Source organism: Euprymna scolopes, chromosome 28 (assembly GCF_053919585.1).
Source record: "Euprymna scolopes isolate OS-2025 chromosome 28, ASM5391958v1, whole genome shotgun sequence".
Lineage (NCBI taxonomy): Eukaryota > Metazoa > Mollusca > Cephalopoda > Sepiida > Sepiolidae > Euprymna > Euprymna scolopes.
This window is the reverse complement of record NC_136509.1, coordinates 32,417,761-32,440,284: the sequence shown is the minus strand read 5'-3', so window position 1 is coordinate 32,440,284 and position 22,524 is coordinate 32,417,761. Positions and strand designations below refer to the sequence as shown.

General features: G+C 33.9%; 1 protein-coding gene across 1 annotated transcript in view; it reads right to left on the bottom strand.

Annotated features, from left to right (window-relative positions):
- LOC145249556 (uncharacterized) overlaps positions 1-19,085 on the bottom strand; it is a 279,663-nt gene extending 260,578 nt beyond the window's left edge. The window contains exon 1 of the mRNA XM_080111231.1: positions 17,902-19,085. Within this exon, the coding sequence (XP_079967357.1) occupies positions 17,902-17,965 (64 nt within the window). The 5' untranslated portion in view covers positions 17,966-19,085. The remainder of the gene's footprint in view (positions 1-17,901) is intronic.
- Positions 19,086-22,524: the final 3,439 nt, after the last annotated feature.

Sequence of the window (22,524 nt, the reverse complement as noted above, 5' to 3'; positions counted from 1 at the left end):
GGGAAAGACTCGTGGCGATTTGGAAGATACGCTTGACAAGCACGCGAATCTCCTCTTCCTCCTCCTACCCCTTCGAAAGCGAGCCGGCTGATCTGTGGGATACCTGTCCTAGAGAGAATTAACGTACCTATTTACTATGCCTCCCCACGGGACAGAGTTAGACACCAGGGTCGTTTTTTAACGTGGAGAAAAGGTACAAAAATAAAAATTGTCTCAGTCGTGAAGGATTTCTCCTCCACCGAAAGAGAACAAGAAATGGAAGTGCAGCATCTGAAGAACAGATGGTATTTATTTGCTCCCCCACCGAGCAAATCAGGCACAAGGCCGATTTTTAATGTGAGGAGTGAAGGGAGGGGGAAGGGAAAAAGGGGACCAACTCCCGAGAGGTGGGAAATGGGAGCTGGTTAATGGTCAGGCATGTGGGGTTGCCCCCACATCTGGTCTTTGCTAGTCATAGCTTGCAGTATCTGCCGGAACAGATGCCACACTTTGATCTTGACCAAAAGGCCAAGAGAGAATTAATGTAGCACAACAGCTGATTGTAGCTAAAAAAAAGAAAGGACTGCTATCTGATAAGGAAAGAGAAAAAAAAGAGAGCATATATTGTCTTGTTGTAAATATGTTTCAACGACTTGCGTGCGAAAACGAACGAAAAACACCCGTCTAGCTGAAACCACTGTCAATAGTTTTCCCCACTATATATCTGTGCCTAAATCAAAATGTAGGTTCCATGAACAAAGCTCCTTTCTTAGAAGTGAACGCCTGTGGAACTCTGTTCCGTCTGCCTGTTTTCCACCTGACTACAACTTGGATGTCTTCAAGTCCAACATAAACAAATTCCTGATAAACTGCCCCCTTAAGTAAGACACTTTATCAAATCTCCATTACTAACGATTAATACGATATTATCCCATTGATTACTGTACACGCAATAACCCTTATCCCCGAGTGGCTTCCGGGCCTTGATAAGTGGTGACTACCATGTAAAAAAAAAAAAACTTAAAAAAAAAAACTTTTTCTTTCACCTAAAAAGTTTTATTTTCTTTGCGGTCCATTTTAAAAGTAATAATGTGACACGTTTATTATGAATCACGTAAAATAATCGAATCTTGCCACCACCACCACCACCACCACCACCACCAATCATCGTAATGGTATCTTACCGTCCACTTGACATTTAACAGTTGATCCTTGTTCTCAAGTAGCCTTTAGGCCTTGATAACTGGTGACATTCTAATAAAAAATTCAAATTCTGCTCAATCACAGCCTCGATCATAAAATCGTGTTTAGAGTCACCCTCCACATTTCATACATGACTATGTTTGGCTGGTCTAGCCTTGCTCTCCGTCGATTTGTGGTATGAGCCTGTGTAGTTCTAAGAGGTCCACCTTCTCAAGCTTTACATCTCAGCCTTTGAGAAGAGGTTAGTTTATTGAAAACTATCTAAAATAATTGAACAGTGTCCTGTCACCACCATCATTACCAATTATCATAATGTTGTCTCACTGTTCACTTTACATTTAACAGTTTATCCTTATCCTCAAGTAGCCTTTAAGCCTTGATAACTGGTGACATCCTAATAAAACGTTCAAAAGCTTTATCAGGATGAAGTACAGCCATTTTGAAATATTAATGTAGGCGATCGAATCACCTTTATCCAGCCACCCTTTGGGGCAGATGGGCAGTTTTGGGTATGCTTGGCTGGTGTGGGCTTGTTTATCAATTTGAGGTATAGCCTGTGCAGTTGTAGGAGGTCCATCCTTCCAGGTTTTACCTTTTTCCCTCTTTTGAGAAGGGGTTATTTTATTGATAATCACGACGATAATCTTAAGACTTTACCTGCATGGAAGACACCAAGAATGTATTCTCTACATACCACCCAATGCCCTTTGTGGCCAGGGATGTTTACATGGAGAAAAGAACTCAATGACTCACATACCAGCTTCTTTCCTCTCACATGCAAACTAACAAGAGTGAGGTAGGCAGAAACTAATTGCTACGTATAGCATTAACAAGAGCAAGGTGCACTGACGCACACACACGCACATAAACACACACACACAAACACACACACACACACACACACACACACACACACACACACACACACACACATACACGTGCTGCCGAATACTCACATATGTATATTGTTTACATACACCTGTATTCACGCAATGAACTTGTGAATACTAACCCAACTTTCTTCACAAAACACGTATAAATGGCTGAAAATAATTTTTATATTATTGCCTTGTTTTTGTCCTAAAATTTAATTTTTCTAAATTTTTGCTTACAAAACTCTGCAGCACTCTCTATTCGCTCAATGTTTCATTTGTTATCGTTTTATGCATGCTCCATATATTTACCCTGCATTTTCTTTCTTTGCTAAAACACAACTTCTATACCCAACCTTCCGAGTACTGTCCATCTGTGGAACACAATATCGTAGGGCTGCTTCCCCACTGACTATAACAGGGTTGTTTTCAAGTCAAATATAAATAAGTTCTTGTTGAGCCGTCCCCTATCCAAGTTCCATCATTATGGATCATCAAAGTATTGTCTCAGTATCTGCCCGACACTCACTGACCTTTATTCTAGAGTAGCCTTCAGGCCTTGATAAGTGGTGACCCCCAAGAAAAAAAAAATTAAATGTTAGTGTAGTTCTTGCCCAACCGAAAGATGCGATGCTCGTCCAAGATGGCTTTTGCCAAAGATAATGACTACACCACATACTTTATATGTAAAGATAATTTTTCAATAATCCTTCCACCTGATATTATGTCTTCCGGGCAACACCGGGTCGGAACAGTTAGTTTTTATTAATCATTAAAGCTATGTTGCCTGTGACGTTTTTCTTATTAAGACATTGGGTATATAATACTTTGCTGTTGTACATATATTAAAAAAAACACATTTAAAGTAATATCTGTTTTTGAGTCTCTACCGCCAGCTGGTAAAACAAGTGGCCTATAGCATGTTTGCAAAAAAAAAAAAAAAAAAAAAGAAAAAAAAGAAAAAAAAAAAAAAAAAGAAAGGTTATCGGCCAATATTTGTATAATAACAAGGAAAAAAACATAATACGGAAAACTTACAAATAAAAAACCAAAATAAATAAATGTCTAGTTTTTTTTTGGGGGGGGGGGAGAAACATTTTTTTTCATGTTTGAAAATTTTTAATGGCCAGAGGGGGAAAAAAAACAACATTTTGTTTGTTTTATTTTAAAATGTAGAAATCGACAACTGTTATACTTATAAATTATTTATTATCTGTTGATCTCTCTCTCTCTCTCTCTCTCTCTCTCTGTCTGCCTCTTTCTCTCTCACACACACATACACACACACACACACACACTCTTCCGCTTTCTCTCTCTCTCTCTCACACACACACACAAACACTCTTTCGCTTTCTCTCTCTCTCTCTCTCACACACACACACACAAACACTCTTTCGCTTTTTCTCTCTCCCTCATACACACACACTCTCTCTCTCTGTCTCTCCCACATGCACACTCACACTCTTATACATATACTAATAAATTTTTGCAAACAATCTACTCATCATCCTGTCCGAGGATGCAATTGAAAACAAGTATCTATACCAAGATTAAACAGTTTCATACAAATAAAATTTTTAGATGCTTTATACTGTTGATATAATTTTACTTATGAAAACTCTACTCACGTATTGAGCACTTTTGAAAAAATATTAGTTTTCAGTTTATGTTATCAATGAATTTGAATTTAATTAACTAATTAGTACATGTATATATATATATATATATATATATATATATATATATATATATATGTATATATACTAGCAAAAGTACCCGTCGTTGACTGAGTTCAAAAATAGCCTACAGAAAATGGACGCTGATTTATGAAAGTATAATAGGTTATGAAAAGGAAGGGTTATAAATTTGGTTGAATTTGGGGGTATCGAAACCAAAGCAAAATATAATAAAAGTAAAAATAGATAAACCCCATAATTTATTATACCATACTTGTTCACACTGAAACACTTATCACAATATTCTGTGGATCTATATTAAAAAAATCTTGTTAAACTTTGTGACATATTTCCATGTGCGAACGAACACCCCATAATTTTATTATACCGTATTTCTTCAAACAGAAACATAATTATCAAAGTATACTTACAAAGATAGATATGAAAAGTCTTTATTAAAGTTTGTTCCTATTTCCATTCTATGGAGGCCAGGCGCGAACGCAGACCTCAGAATTTCATTATACCATCCCTATTTAAGTTAAAACATACTTATCAAAGTATTCTTATGTACATCTATATCAAAAACACTTGTAAACGTTTTATTTTTTAATTTTAAATTTTTTTATTTCCATACTTTGTGGACCAGGCGCGAACGCAGACCCCACAAGTTCAATGAACCATTGTTCTTCCACATCAAACATACCCATTCCTGTGTCTCGATACATCTATCATTATATGTAATCCGTTTTTTAAAATAGTCAACCATATAGGAGCCTATTCGTGACCACACACACACACACACACACACACACACACACACACACACACACACACACACAGCTTTATATATATATATATATATATATATATATATATATATATATATATATATATATATATATATATTCTAATTGGTTAATTAAGTAAAAGTATAACATAAACTAAAAACCAACATTTTTCAAAAGTGCTCAATAGGTGATTAGAGTTTTGTTTGAAAAAAGCCCTGCCATTAAACAGTAACTCATGGGAGGGAATAACAATAAATCTTATTGGTTAGCTAGCTAAACTAAACACTAGTAGTATACATAAAACACATTTTCATGAATTACTATATATATATATATATATATATATACAGGGTGTTCCAAAAGTCTTGGGCACATTCCAAGTCCGCATAACTGCTTAATTGTGAATGGTAGTAAGATGAAAGCGGTGCCATTTTAAAGCTTTTTAAAAAAAAATTTTTTTTTATTCAATTTTCACCCCAAACAAGGCACAGTGCCACTTTGAAGCAGGGGGCTACTATCAGTGACTTAATTAGCGGGGTCATTATGAAGGGAGATGAGTAGAAAGATGTTTGTTAACATTACACTTGAACTTCTGCATATCATTGCAGTTGGGAAAGCAGAATCCCGGAAGGGAGTTCCAAAGACCCGCAGTTCTGGGGAAGAAACTATTGGAGTAAAAGGTTTTCTTGCACCTAGGGATCTCTACTGTAAAGGGATGAGACTTAGTAGCTTGTCGAGTTTGTCGGGGGTAATTACGTCGGGGAGGTACAAGTGTTTGCATAAGTTTTTTGTAAGGCTATACCAAAATATACCAGATGTGTTTTTTAGTTCTAGAGATATTCAATGTCAAAATGTGCCCAAGACTTTTGGAACACCCTGTATATATATATATATATATATATATATATATATATATATATATATATATATATATATATATAGATAGATAGTAAAAAGTTTAAATTCAACGTTATTTCTCGCGGTTAATGGTAGCCGACTTGATTAGGTCTTCGCTAATCGAGCCAGAGATGTCTCATGTTGCGAGGTTCGAATCGTTCGACTGGTATTAATCGTGACACCCTGCACTGAAGATTCCCGAAAGGATGAAACACTAGTGTCTGTAGGTATTTAATTATTATAGTAAAAAAATAATATATATATATGTGTGTGTGTGTGTGTGTGTGTGTGTGTGTGTGTGTGTACTAGAGTTCAGCCCGGCTTTGCTTGGGCCCTTTGTACTGTTTATAACTTTATAGCAAAATATGATGAAAGTAAAAATAAAATAGATGAACCCCATAATTTATTATACCATACGTGTTCACACTGAAACACTTCTCACAATATTCTGTGGATCTATATTAAGAAACCTTGTTAAACTTTGTGACATATTTCCATTCTATGGAGGTCAGGCACGAACGAACACCCCATAATTTTATTATACCGTATTTCTTCAAACTGAAACATAATTATCAAAGTATACTTACGCAAATAGATATGAAAAGTCTTTATTAAAGTTTGGAGGCCAGGCGTGAACGCAGACCCCACAATTTTATTATACCATCCCTATTTAAGTTAAAACATACTTATCAAAGTATTCTTATCTACATCTATATCAGAAACACTTGTAAACGTTCTTTTGTTAATTTAAAAAAATTTATTTCCATACTTTGTGGACCAGGCACGAACACAGACCCCACAATTTTAATGAACCACTGTTCTGCCAGATCAAACATACCCATTCCTGTGTCTCGATACATCTTCTATCATTATATGTGATCAGTTTTCTATAGTAGTCAACCATATAGAAGCCTATTCGTGACCAGACACACACACAGACGTTCAACTTTATATTATAGATATATGGCTCCTTTAGTCTTTGACAGACTATAGATACCCATGAAGGGGTGCCTATGTCTGAAATTTTTGTGACAGGAGGTGCGCAATCTCCAACCACACCTCTCGACCTGAGTCGAGATTGTTAAATACCAGTGGTAAGTGAAGTGTATGTACAGACCGACTGACAACAAATGCCAAGATAAGCGGAGAGCACATACAGTGCCTAAAATTCCCAAATGGTCACCCATCCAGTACTAACCAGGCTCAACATTGCTTAACTATGATGATCTGATGAGAATCAGTATGCCAAGGCAATCATGCCGTATATATATATATATATATATATATATATATATATATATATATATATATATAAAATATATATGGCGATTAAGCTACACTGAATATTCCCCGTTTCATCCACTCTAGGACTCTTCAGGCTTATGCACAAATTCTGTGGTGGTTTATCATTATAAACCACCACAGAATTCGCGCATAAGCCTGAAGAGTCCTAGAGTGGATGAAACGCCGAATATTCAGTGTAGCTTAATCGCCATATATATTTTATAAATTACTAACTAGCTCTACCTACGTATTGAGCACTTTTGAAGTAAATACTTAAAGTTTACGCATAAATCTATACTTTCGTATATTAATTTTATGTGAGTAAATTAAGTAGTTATATATATATATATATATATATATATATATATATATATACATACACGTGTGTGTGTGTGTGTGTGTGTGTGTGTGTGTGTGTGTGTGCAGAATTTACATGTATAATGAAATAGAAATAAAGCAAAAGTTAGAAGTGTGGAAGGATGACCAGGTAGCAAGTGCTAACTAAAACATAAATAAAGTGTTATGAATAAAAAAATAAGAAAAACGAAATTTTATAGCTCAGCATTTTTATACAAGAGAATAAGAATATAAAAATGATTTTCAATCATGAAAATATTCAGTTATGGAAAATTCTGTTTGAGCAATAAAACTTCTGTAAATAATCACAAGACTTAAAAATGTGTAAGTCCACATGTTCATAGTGTGAATCTGGATGTGTAAAAAGTGAGTATTTCACAGTGTGACATTGTGTATGTGTTTGCTTGTTAGTGTGTGTATAGCTGAGAGTAGCAATTCGTTTCTCTTTGACTGATCGTTAGTGTGTAAGAATGCGGTCAGCGAGATAAAATAAAAGCTGCTTTGTGAGTCACTGAGTTCTTTCTTTTGTGACTTGCTTCTCCCGGGCCTCAAAGGCGTAGGAGGTAGTGTTTTTGAGCGACATTCTTGATTTCTTTCAAGTCTGGCCAGCTGATGAAATCACGAGAAAAATAGGATATTTATAGGAGTTTTCAAGTCCCCACTGGCTTACCATTTTGCCATAGACTTGTTCCTTTTTGGGACTTGAAACGATTTTCATTGGTTAAAAATATTCTGATTTCACATGTTCCTGTGAAAACTTCCTTTCTTTTTGGGAGTGACTGAGAAAACAAGGTCCAACAAAGCAAAGTAAACAAGAGTGAAGCAATTAGAGCCATTTGTTCTTTAGAGTTCGTAGGAATGCAATGACACAGGGTGGAACGATAAAGTTGTCGCCCTAAAGAGAATAACACTACAGCTTTATTTTAAAACTTTTATTGGAAAAACTCAATTTAAGGAACTTGATTATGTAGTAGAGCTGAAATTTATTCAATGTAGCCGCCTTCAGCCTCAATAACCGCCTCGATATGGGTCGGGAACTAGGAGCATGCCTTTTCCACAAGCGCTAGCGGGAGCTGAGCGAATACCCAGCAGATGATGGCGATCAGGCTAGCTTTTGTTTTGTCGGAGGTCATGTTGGTGATGTTCTCTACATATGGCCAAACGAAATAGTCCAGCAGGTTCAGGTCGGGGGCTAGTGAGAGAAAGTCATAGCACCCCTTCTGAAGCCAAGCCAGTGCCAAGTCCTGCTGCCACACCCAGGGTATCACCACACACTTCAGCACACCCAGATACCCTTTGGTGTTGAGTTCAAGCCGACTTCGAAGATGTGAGGTGGCATGATGAGGCCCTCACTTGAAACCATACCAAAGACCATAATCGTGGCCGGAAAACTTTTTTATCATCTTGGGCACATCTCTGTTATTCGTGCCAATCCAACGATGCATTTTGAGGGTGCTGGCAATGGTCCTGTTGTCATAACTTGGATCGGTAGAGAGCATGAGTTGTACAGCGGCACATCTCAGATCTCACTCATTGAACATTGTGTCACTTTCAGACATGATAGAAGACTCCTATTGCTCTTGGGGTCTGTCTGCAACAAAAAGAAAACGTGTTTTCATCAAACGGAAATGGAATCATGTCGTGTTTTCTAGGGCGAAAATTTTATCGTTCCACGCTGTATCGCTACATAAAATTGTTAAAGGAAGGGAGCTTTTGTCTGGATAGCATTGAATATAACCATCTATTTTTGACCCCATTGAATGCCAAATTTGACGCCATTTTTTTTTTTTTCTTAGGGTTCAGCCATTGGCTTGGATATGTGTCTGTTTGGTTTACCCACATAGAGTGTGTGATGTCATCAGCAAATATAGCCATCTTGGACGTGATCATTCACTGGGTATCGAACCGTCTATCTCTTGATTAATAAGTTCGATATGTTGCCAATTTGAGATATCAATTGATGCTGAAACGGTTAGAATTAGAAAGGGAAAACACATTTGATAATGAAACTGCAGTTTTATGCCTCGAAGAACAAACCAATTTTAGAAATCGAAACTCTTAAATGTAAGTCTTTTATTCCCTTATTATTTTATTCACGTATTCTTTTATTCCTTCTTCATTTTAAGAATTTTGGTGAAAAAAGGCGAATTGATTCAACCATAGCTAATTTTAAAATGCAATTGAAGGAAAATAAATAAATAAAACGAATTTCAAATTGAAAGATTCGGGCAGGAAAATTGTCTTCATTGATTTTTTTTTTTTATAAATGTTTTAATAGCTATTTGCGTTTTTTTATTTTTTATTTTTTTTTTTTACAGGAAATGTTGTCTGTGGGCGTTTCGTTTAAAAACAGCTCAAATACGTTAAACTACGATTTTATCGTTTTTTTTCTAGCAAAAACTAGCTGGCTTTACCAATTCGCTATCGCTTTGCAACGGTCGTTACTTGAAATTATCGAAACATTAATTTAAAATAATAACCGTTTTATTCACAACTTTCTTGTAAACACGAAGCAAAAGGTGGCGCTTCTATATTATACAAAAGAAAAAATATTGAATTTCAAGTAAAAAAAAAAAAAAATAATAATACCTACCTAATTTTTAGGTCTCAAATAGTAGCATATCCAAAAATTACGGAAAACGATGAGGTAGAAAAATAATTATAAACGATAAAAGAAATTTGTGAAAGAAAGCGAAATCATTAAAAAAAAGAAATAAGTTAATATGGAAGATAATTAAGTTCTGTTGCTTACGTCATGTGACGAACGCAATTTAAAATTGCAGGGCAAAATTTATTGCCCTATAAACTTTATGGAAAACAGTTTTTCATTAATAATTATGTTTCTACCTTATCGATTTCTGTAATTTTTGGATATGTCATTATTTGCGACATGACAATTACATAGATACCATTAGTTTTACTTACTTAATATTTTTTCGTTTTTATAATATAGAAGCTCCCAAAATTTTTCTCATTAACTCATAAAGATCAAACAAGACTTAGATTCTGAACAGCCTTATTTTATTTATTCTTGCTGTACCGTGTTATCGGCAATATGATAACGTACTGAGCTACAATTTCTTTAAAAAATTGTTCCTGGCCGGAATATTATTAATATGGAGACATTTCTAAAAACAAATAAATAAAAAAAAACAGTGTACGTCATCAATAAAGGAACACATATAATCCTTTGCCAATCTATTTCGCAATCACATGTGGCAGCTGAACCGAGAAACGATTCACACGAACGCTAAAAGGCAAATTCCTTTAATTGCTTACCATCTTTCTTTCTCTTCTTTGTTGAAATCCGATTTCTTCTTTACTTCCTAAATCAAGTAAGTTTCAAATATGTGAGTATTTGGCAGCGTGGTATTGTGTATTTATGTGCGTTGGTTTACCTTGTTTTTGTTAATGCGTGTCTAGATATGTGCGAGTTGTCATATTCTTTTGCAACTAGCCTCCCTAAGGCCAAAGGGCACAAGGAACATGCTTTTAAGCGAAGTTCTTTGGGTGCCTTTAGATGTGCTGCCATCTCTGTTTCTCTAGCTTTTGTCTGTTTTATTTATAAGGGTTTTTACTTTGTGTGTTGGTTTACTTCTTTCACATATACGTGTTACTTTTTGGGGCGTGAAACGATTTTTGTTGGCTGCAAATTATTTTAAGTTCACACGTTCTTGTGAAACTTACTTGATTTAGGAAGTGACGAAAAAAAGTGCATTCCGACAAAGTGGAAAAAGAAACAGAGACAGAGAGAACACGATATAATCGTCTTATTGTTTACTAGTAGGGTTACCCGGCGTTGCTCGGAACCGTTTAAACAAGGAGAAAATCGAAGTTGATTTTGAACATATTTGTTATTCTTAGGGTAGATGAATTTTTAATGTCTATGTATCATTTTCTATTTCGAGCAAAACAATATTTTATCTACCCCAAGACGGGTATTACACATGTATGAAATAATTGTACCTTCCGTAGGATAGGTAATTTACAGCATGTATATGAAATAATTTTACCTTTGCGTGGACGGGTAATGTACAACACATATTTAAAATAAGTTTACTTACCCTCGGATGGGAAATTTGAATACATATATGAAACAATTTAACATACTCTCGGTTGTATATATTATTTTAATTGGTATTCATTATTGAGATGAGTATTTTTTATTAATTTAGTTATTGTGGACTATTATCCTCATCTTTTTTTAGTTATATATATATAATATATATACCATTCGGTACGGACCCGACCATGGAAGATCAGATAATAAATAAACGTGGATTTATAAGATCAAAACATCCAACCTTGATCGCCCTTCGGGACCCGTGGCGCAGTGGATAGAGACGTTGAATCTCTACGGTTACAGGTGAGAATTGTCTGAAGATAGCGGTTTCAATTCTATCCAAAGCTAGCCAGAGGCTTACTTCGCCAACAAAAAAAAAAAAATAAAAATAAAAAAGTGGTAAGACGACAACTATGGAAGGCAGTAATTGCTGAGGATGCAGTTAGGAGATTCGGAGTTCATATCCCGTCATGGTTACCTAACGAAGGCCAGAGGAATAGTTGGCCGAAACGCTGTGAAACAACAACTAAAAAAGATGAGGATAATAGTCCGCAATAACCAATTTAACATACGCTCGATTGGTTGAGTTTTTTTTTTTTTTAGATTTGGGATTTGAGAGCTTTAAAAAAATTTTGGCAATTTTTATTTGCCTCTTCACTTCCACAACATAATTTTGCATATAACCATTCTCTTTAGAGTATAAACAGTTTTATGCACACACCATATATGGCAAAATCACGTTGACACACCATTTCCCATTAAATCACCAAAGTTAAACAACATTGAACCAGGTCAGTACTAAAATGGGTCACCATTTGGGAATACCAGGCGCTGTATGTACTCTCTGCTTATCTCAGCATTGTTTCCTGCCCCCGTGGATTTTTCCTTGTCACTAGACTCACGCAGTGCCGATTCAGGAGATGTGTGGTTGGAAATTGCATGACCTTTGCTGCACAATTACATGCGCAGTTACCATACTATACAGAGGGTATCCATTGTCTTCCGAGACTGAACAGAGGCTTCCGCGGACACTCTCACTATTCTTGAAATCTTTGGCGTGATGCATTCAGCAAATCGCACACACTCTTTGCTTTCCTGATTACTCGTATGGGCAAAAGTTTCTGAGAATGCAAATTGTGTGAGATAGATATTTACTTATTGCCCGCCTCAGCAAGATGTGACACAAGACAAAAAAGTGGGGATGTCCAACCAGCCCCCCCCCCCCCCAACTGAGGGGGAACTTTAGCCTAGCAAGAATTGCCTGGGTATTCCCGTCAGAATTCCTCAGTAAGGGTGCCTCAGGCAACAGGCGATAACCTTGTCCCAACCCCTGAAAGCTGGGTGGCACAGCCTGAGAGGGTGGACCTTCTAGATAATACCCAGGTGTTGAGCTAGTATCTGACCCACACTAGTCGGGCTGATTGTCAAGAAATCATTCTTGTCAGGTATTTTCTACCCAAGTTTCCAAGCAACCGAAGCAGCAAGGAGACTTCTCCAACATTAAAAATAATGGAAGGGTAGATATTTACTTGCTGCCTACCTCAGCAAGATGTGACACAAGGTCAGAAAGTGGGGATGTCCAGCCAGCGCACGTAAGCGAGGGGTACTCTGGCCTAGCAAGAATTGCCTGGAAATTCCCATCGGCATTCCCCAATAGGGGTGCCTCAGACAACAAGCAAGAAACTTACCTCCTAGGTAATATCTAGGCGGAGTCGGTTTTGCCATCCGCTCCTCTCTGGTTGACAAATTTGATTGCCATCTGGTATAAATGACCGTATTATGAAACTACGAATGCCACTTGCATAGGAGCGATACATTACTGTTCTTTCTGTCTGACTCAATCAGCAATATATTGAGATGGGGTTCGGAGTTAATGAGAGAGTCATACTCACAGCCAGAGAGAGAGTGAGAGAGAGAGAGAGAGAGAGAGAGAGAGAGAGAGGGGATCAGAGAGTAAAGTTGATGCCCTTAGAGGCAAAGGGTAGAAGAGTAGACTATGTGGTTGAAAAGGCTTGAATCCCTGACATCATCAATCGGCCGGCTGATGAATAAAGAAATCACCATTTATATTTTGTAACTGTTTGTCTTCCTGTCTGTTGTCTCTAATGACTAGTAGGGTAGTAGGATGTCAAAATAAATATTTATTGATTTTAAACTAAACAGTAAAACTAAAATCTATAGATCATCCCCCATTTTTATGTTTGAGAAAATATTTGCACATTTAACATGTGTTTGTATGGTGATCAGGGAAAAATAATAACATATAAAGAATCGTGAATTTAGCATAGAATCGGTAATTGTATTGGAATCAGGAAAATATTCGACTGGAGCACAAAAGGTTGTTCGTTTTAATGTTACCACTCTCGTTTTCATCACACATGAGGCTTTACCTTTGGAACGCCCCTGGTAGCATACCCTTAGCACATACCTTTTCTGTTTAGTATTTTTTTTTTACTTTCTTTCCACGTCAACACCCACCTTTAAAATGGCGGCTATTGTAGGTTTCAGGTATGCTGAAAACGAATATCACATTTAAATTTGGCACAGAGCAGTAGTTTTCTGGATATTAAGACCTTTATTATTTATTAAGACACTTGAAATACGAAAGGTAAATGTGTTTGTCTATCTTCATCTTTAATAAACTTTGTATAACGCCCTCCCAGTTGTATAAATGTCTCAGCACCGTATTCTCAATATCAAAAATGCAGAAACAATCGGTTATTAATAAGTCAATATCGAATTTCCTCTTATATATATATTCAGTGTAGCTTAATCGCCATATATATTTTATAACTTACTAACTAGCTCTACCTACGTATTGAGCACTTTTGAAGTAAATACTTAAAGTTTACGCATAAATCTATACTTTCGTATATTAATTTTATATGAGTAAATTAAGTAGTTATATATATGTGTGTGTGTGTGTGTGTGTATGTGTGTGCGTGTGTGTGCGCGTGTCTCCAATATGTACCTGCTACACAACAATAGTGTATGGTATGATTATTACAATATTATATGCTAGGTTTCAAAACAATTGACTTAGTGCCCGCGTAGGATAATACAACAACTTAGCATTCAAATGACGATTTGTCAAATGCAATGCTACGGAGATTTAATAATCTAGGTTTATATCCGTGTTTCTATATAATTCGCAGTATTTTCCTTTCTCATCATAATTTGCGGTATCTAAGATGTGGATGTTGCGTTCAAGAGGACATGCACTTAAGATTTTCCCGAACATCGCCTGATCTCTGCATAATGATAATTGAGTATTGAGTTCCTATTAACTTGCCTCCCCACGAGGGCAAACTTAGACAAAGCTTGGTTTTTAGTGTGGAGAAATTCTAGCCCCCCCCCCCCCCAAAAGGGCACTCTGAACTGGAACAAAGATAAAAATTTCTTTGAGGGCAAAATTAAGCAAAAGATAGATTTTTAATATGAGGAAAATCCAACTCCCCAAAAAGGGGCACTGGATTAGAACTAGTGTTGGGACGATTAATCGGAAGCAGGAATCGGAAAAATCGGAACTTTTGGGGTTATCAGAATCGGAAGAATTTGTGCTTATTTTCCAATGTAAAAAACGATTCTTTTAATTGTCTTTTTTTTAAATTTTAAACAAAATCTTCCACTGTTGGTAGTAATGTTTAAAAATAAATATTTACTGATTTTAAACTATCAGTAAAACTAAAATCTTTAGATCATCCTCCACAAGTGTATTTTTATGTTTGAGAAAATATTTGCACATTTAACATGTGTTTTTATGGTGACCGGGGGAAAATAAAGACTCTGTAGTTAAATATTTAGAGATTTATAAGAATTGGAATCGGTAATTGTATCGGAATCGGGAAAATATTGGAATCCGCACATCACTAATGAGGAAATAAATTCTGGAGCACAAAAGGTAACCCGTTTTAATGATACCACTCCCGTCTTCATCACACGAGACCTTTGGAACGACCCTGGTAGAATACCCTTAACACATACCTTTTCTGTTTAGTATTTTTTTACTTTCTTTCCGCCTCAACACTCACCTTTTAAATTGCCACTTTTAAAAGTTTTCAGGTATGTTGAGCACGAATATCACATTCAAATTTGGCGCAGACAAGAAGTTTTCTGGATATTAAGACCTTTATTATCCAATGTAATCCATTATGTTTTTACTGGTGGCCATGGTTTTCCCCAATTGAAAAGTACTAATGCACATGCGTGTTACAAAACACCCCCTCCTCTCCATGTTAAGAATGGCGAACACCACTAACATTTATTAAGTAATACATTGAGAAAATGTCTTAACATCCAGAAAACTACTTGTCTGCGCAATATTTAAATGTGATATTCGTTTTCAGCATACCCGAAAACTTATAAAATTCGTCGTTTTAAAGGTGATTGTTAAGGTGGAAAGAAAGTAAAAAATTACCAAAAAAAGGTACTTGATCAATTTACGTGATTTTTGGAATATGACATTTTCGGTTCGTGACCACTACGTACACCATAAAGATTTTTCTGTAGTTTATTTTATTTATTTATTTTTTTAAATATTGGTAGTTCTAAATATGCACCGTACTAGGTGTGTCAGAATTTTGGGGGAATTTTTGACATCCCTAACACGAAACTGCGAATAAAATATAAAAAAAACTCGTAATTTCTCTTTTAAAAGTGTGTTGTTTATTTTCTTTATGGAATATACTTCCAAAATAAACTATTAAAGTCGTTTAAAAAATAATAGAAATATTATTTTTTATAAAAAAAAGTGTTTACAAAGTGCCTGCGCGCCTTCATGCAGACATTTTGTTTACGTAATGAAATCAATTGAATTTTACGAGTAATTTTTGTTCAATTTTTAAACTTTAAAAATCTATCAAATTTTTTCTATTGGTTCAATTTTTTAAATATTTTCAGATTCAATGTAAAATTTTATGCTATTTCCAATAAACTGAATATAAGGGTTTTTTCAAATTCACCCCCCCATTTTGAAATGTCTATTAAAATGAAAATAATTAATTTTCTCACTTCAAATTTATATATCACAAATTGAAGATAAAAGATCAATAAATAAAATAAGCTAATTAAAAAAAAAATACATTTATTTGCAAATTTACCTGTAAAGTTTAAAGTTTAAAACCTTTTTTTTTAACCGCGTTGATTTTTTTTTTAATGAAACCTTATAATCTTCTTATATTGGACAGCAAGTTTCGTTTTATTACGAAAATTATTTCTATTTCATTCAATGTTTTTTGTTTTTAGATATAAAAAAAAATTCACTCCATAAAGTGGGAATAAAGTATATCAAATCAAAAACTCGTGTATTTCTTTGAGAAAAGAAAAAAAAATTCTTCGACTGTTTTTTTTTTTAAAGGCAAAAACTTATAAGTAAAATGTGACTAGTTTTCAGCTATGGAGACACAAATTTCTTCACGCGCGAGGTTAGACAGCTAACGCGAACATGTTTTTTTTTTTTACATCCATAGTTCAAAACAAAATGAATCACCGGTTCGGCGTTTGGCTAAACACCGTAATAATGTTTACGTAATGGCGGGATTTCAAATACTTATACATGGAATTTAAAATATAAATATGGATAAATTCTTAACACTGAAGAATGGAACTACCCATTGAATAGTATTTTTTTTATAGGTAAGTGATGTTTTGGCATTTATATATGCATATATTTTATCGAAGCAATTTAAAATACGTTGATTTTCTTTAAATCTTTTTAAAAGAAAACCGATTTAAAAGAAACAAATATTGCATAATTTGCTATTAAACCTGCTATTTTTTAAAACTTTGGTTTTTGCTCCTTTAATTGAAAAAAAAAATAGGGTTTGAATTATATTTTTCAAGTAGTTATAAGCTTCGAAAGGTAGTAAGTTGAATTATTAAAGTTCTTATCACGCATTTTTAATGGCTGCTTCTGATACACCTAGCATCGTACATATATTAAAAAAACAATAATATTTTTAATAGTATTAACATTTTGAAATATCAAGATTATTATTATTATTATTATTATTATTATTATTATTATTATTATTATTATTATTATTATTATTATAAATGTCATATTTCACTGGAAACTTCCTGGATTTCAAACTCACATGTAAATACAAAATATACTTGTATATTTTCATAAAAATTAATAAAATAACCACAAATACATTTAATATGTATACTAATTGTAAATAAGTAGATAATTATTTTCTAATTTTATAAAATTTTAAAAAATTGAGAAATTCGAAGTTGAAGCGAAAATAGAATTAAAGAAAAAAAAACTAGGCGGACCCGAATAAATATTTATCCTTTTAAATTATTTAAATTGATTTGAAACTTTTTAATTATGTTATTACAATAAAATACCATTTTAAATAAATATACATAGTTAAAAATAAAGTGTTAAGATGGAAAGAAAATAAAAATTAGCATATTATTCGGATTCATCGGACTACTAGTTTCATCTTGAATGTCATTTTCACAACGTTTCGCTCGATGTAACCTCCGACCTTCTTCATGTGTATCTTGTCGAACTCGGGAATATTTCTGTCGAACTTGGGAACACCTGAAGAAGATAGGAAGTTACATCGACTAAAACGTTGTGAAAATGACACTCAAAATGAGAACAGTAGTCCGATGAATCCAAATAATATGAACAAACTATCCTCATCTCAAAAGTCCAGAAACGTAGTAAAAATTTACCTTTTTTTGACAGATGTTTTCAAAATATTAACTTGAAGAAAAGTCTTTTTTTTTTTTTTTTTTTTTTTTGCGATATGAAAGTCTGTACTTACCTGTTCGTAATGATAAGAATCTGTGTAATTTCAATGTTTCTGGGCAGGATAAATATGAATCCATCTTTCTTTGGCAACAGACAAGATGAAGAATTCTTGCATGAAGACGGTAATTCCAATCAAACTTTTGGCAACAAAGTTTTAATTTTTTAAATTTCAAACACAAACCAAGTCTTTTACAGTTCTTATATTCACATATAAACTAGTTGGCGTACCCATCCAAGGATGGGCTCATAATGGTATGCACTTGGAGTCTTTAATAATTGCAAGAGTTCTTGCTAATTTGGAGAGTCTTTCCCACATTTTTTTTTTCGTAAAGTTTTGTTCGATCAAAAATAGTATGCTACGACAGAAGCCGAAGCACAACAGATGTATGCATCTTTAAAATATCAGGGTAGGGAAGGTTCATGCCTTTGTTTCCTTTTCTTTTATGTATTTTTAAAAATTAAAAACGCTATAAAATAAAAAGATTAATCAACTATCACACTTTTACATGTTCCATTTAAAGATAATTATAAAAAAAATAAATACAATATTTTCCAAAAAAATATTTAATATATACCAAAATATATCTACGTATGTATGTATGTATGACTGCCTGTATGTATGTATGTATGTATGTATGTATGTATGTATGTATGTATGTATGTATGTATGTTAACTCATGTTTAGTTATGTATCATATTGATGCGATATTTGTGACGTCTAATTTTTGTCTGAGGATGTAATTAAAAAAAAATCCCTATACCAAGATCAAACATAACTTTTCTCCAGATAAATTTTACGGAGAATCTATTGCTATTGATTTTGTTTGATTTTTTTTCTAATAATCGTATGGGATCTGTGTTTTTGCGGAAAATCTATAAAAAGCGAAATGTTTTATTTTCTATTACATTTATAACTTGTAAACTGAAAGCTATAGGAAAATGAAAAAAATAACGAAATTTTAATATTGGGGTTCAGGGATGGGAGCATTAGTTCTATTTAAGATTTCTAATTTCGTGTATTCATGTGTATATATATATATTGTAGAAATGGTAATTAATAAAAACTGAAGAAAGTGCTCAATACTGTTGTAGAGCAAATATGCGTTTTATTTTTTATTACCGTATCTTTCTGTTAAGTTACATTATTGTTTCAGCTACCCGACCGTTTTTTTTTGCCGTCTGTAGCTTCCTCAGACTGTGTGTGTGTGTGTGTGTGTGTGTGTGTCTTGCGTTGATAAAGGATGGCATATATTGTTTAAACAACGTTGAATTATGTATATTAGAAGGACATATGTATAAAATTATATATTCATTAGGGAAACCCCATGGAAATTCCACGGCGCTTTCTATGTCAACCTGTACGACTTACTGTTAATAATAAATTATTCCGTTTGAAATAATAAGTGTCTGTTAGTTGCTGTTTCTCCTTTCATAAAAAAATAATTGTTATCGTCAGTTAAACAGTTTTCAAACAAATATAAGGAATGATTCTTTTTTAAAAACTTATTTACAATTCTAACAATTTAATTCTTTTTAAAACAATAAGTATCCTGTTTCTTTTTTTTACGGTAAGCATAAATGTTTTATTTAAAATCGTGTTGTTTTCAGTCGATGGGGCGGCATAATTTGATTTGGGGAATAATTCGTTTTAAAATGGGTAAAGTTGGAGTTGTTTTCTAGCGACAGCAGATTAATCACCAATCATGATATGCAAAAAAGATCTCAATTTGTTAAAAATGTGGCATGTGGCATGAAAGGTGATAACGTACAAACATGAAATGCCTTAGCGAATTATATTATATTCATAGGTGTGCCAATTATGCTATGCCTCTATTAAGATGCGTGATGGTTGTTGGTAAAATACGCTTTTCAACGATATTTCACTGTTTGTGTATACCAATCCTTCTAGTTTAGAAGCTCAATGTATTTTAGACATAATAACAGAGCAAATATATATATATAAGAGAATAACAGTATCGTTACTTTCCACGATCCAAATATTTACTTTTCATGCAAAACAGTTCTTTCAACATGTTAAATTTCGATACATTTTTACATATCCGTTTCGTTATGCAGAAACAATCAGTTATTATTAAGTCAATATCGAATTTCCTCTTTATATATATATATATATATATATATATATATATATATATATATATATACCCAAAAATGAACGTGGATAGTTAAAATAGGCTCCCCTTCTTGAGGTGAGCTCTCTGGTAAGTGAAATTGTCAACTACTATCAACTCATAAAGTATGGAGCTCTCAGGCATTTGGTAATGTTTACATTGCGGTTTCACTTACTCTTAGCCGGTGCAGAATGATAGCCAAAGAGTTAGGAGCGATAAATGGTTTCAATCCTGGCTTTAGGCACTTGCTTGTCCAGACACAGTGAATTACTGTAATACAGCGAAATAGTCTGCCTGCGTGTTTGAAATAGATGTATGTATATTTCAACCAATTTGTAGATATGATGTATTTATTAAATTAGTTTACTGTAAAATATTGTGTCTCATAGGTTTTAACTAATATGAATATCCGTGTTTTGTCAACTACTGAATCAAGTGTTTCGTTAGAAAGACGTGGGTGACAATCATTTTTTTTTTTTAATGTTTAATCTAATTGGAAGTTACGTACGTGCGGGAAAATCCCCTCCATGCAAAAAAGAATCTTTTACAATATTGAAAAAAACATATATATATATATAAATAATATTCAGACAGATGAAAAAAAAAAATGCTAAATGGTAATTTTGGGCTTCTCTTAGTTGAAATAGAAAAATAAAAGAATGTATATTTTTAACGTGTTAAAAGATATGTACTCATACTTATCCGAATATGCGTTTTTCTTTTTTTTAATTTAAAATTTTTTTTTTAAGAGAATTCAAACGAAAATCGAAGTGAATACTTCAACACAAATCTGACGGATAAAAGGTTTTCGCTACCCGCTTTAGTGCCATGATCATACGCGTGTATATATTTTATACGCATCATTTGCTTACGCGGAGGACAATTAAACGAAAATATTTATGAATAAATGACTACGACCAAAATGAAAAAAACAAAACGGATCATGGTTTAAAATTTATATTGAGAATTTATTTATTTTAGAAAATGATACGAATTTAGTGAAAGATTTCATGCACATTTTAATTAATCGTAATCATTTTACAATCTCGTTAAGTCTAACCACACTGTTGAATCAGAGAGATGACTAAACATATATCTTGGGATAACTATATTAAATATATATGCATACATCTACATATGTAAATATGGAACTATATATATTTATATAGTTTCCTAGATTTCAATGTATGTTTTCCTTATTATGGATGAAGCACTCTGGCAAAAGTAATAATGGTTTAAATCTTACGTAAAGAATTACTCCTTTATAGAACGAATTGAGTACTCCTAGGTTACCAATAACGTGGAATGTAAATAAAGGAAAATAGATAAATCGTTATAATTTCTTTAACTATCAACAACCGGTTCGTTAGTGTAGAGGGAAGATGCCCAATGACAACACAGATCACAGTTGAAAGCGTAATGGTGTTCGGATTTCAAACCTTGGCGCGGATACACTTTCTGTGTCTAGTCACAATGAAGAGTCGTGGCACGACGAAACAGCTATCTGGGGATCACTATATTTTATGTATGGGTATTATATAATAAGATTCTTACGATCGGTATAACGTGAAACTGTAGTTAAGTGCTTAAATAAACCTCCTTTGAATTGTTTGCTAAGAGGATTGGACAGTTATTAATCTCAGGGTTGATGTTCTCGCTGAATCTAACCACACTGATGAGTCGTTAATAATTAAATACTATTGCTATATTTACTCTTTTACCTTATTTTTGTAAACTTAGAGGGTAACGGTGCCCAAGTGGTTAACGGCACGGAGTGAAAATCTGAGTGTGCCAAGTTCGAATCCACTTCGTTCCGCAGAAACACTTTCATCAAACCCACGTCTGACCTCCTGCAGAGGTTGTAAATAAATACTCGGCATTTAAATTAATGGATTGGTTAGCGGCATCAAGTCCTTAAAAGCCAACGTCCTACAATGTGTGGCGTATGCAGTCTCAGCCGCAACTACACTATCAGCAATGGGACATGGATTGCGTCACAGACATAAACTTTACGCAATCGTCAAATGCTCAATGATGGTTGGGCAATAGTTTAATCAGTCAACCAGGAAATTAGATTATCGGAAAGATGTGGATAAAGATATTACTCTAAGAAACCTGCTGGAGATTATCTCCCCTTTTTTAGTACTCTTTAGTTTTTAAACAATTATAAATAGTTATGTATGTTTGTACTTGCCATTGCTGGAAACAAAAGACCAATTCCTAAATAATATCATGTTAAAGCAGTTCAGCACGGATTCTAATCTTATAGTGTGTTATTTTGAATTCATATGCAAAAAAAAAACACACACACACACATTCATATGCTTTAATTTTAAAATAAATGTGGAGATTCAACAAAAGTCGGAAAAGGAGAGTTTCAACGAAAGGAAGATAACTCTTAACTATTTATAATTTTTAGTTAATAACCTTTTTGCAATTTTTTTTTATTTTTATGAAAATAAACTTTAATCTATTTTCTCGTTCTTGTCAGTAACCCTCTAAGT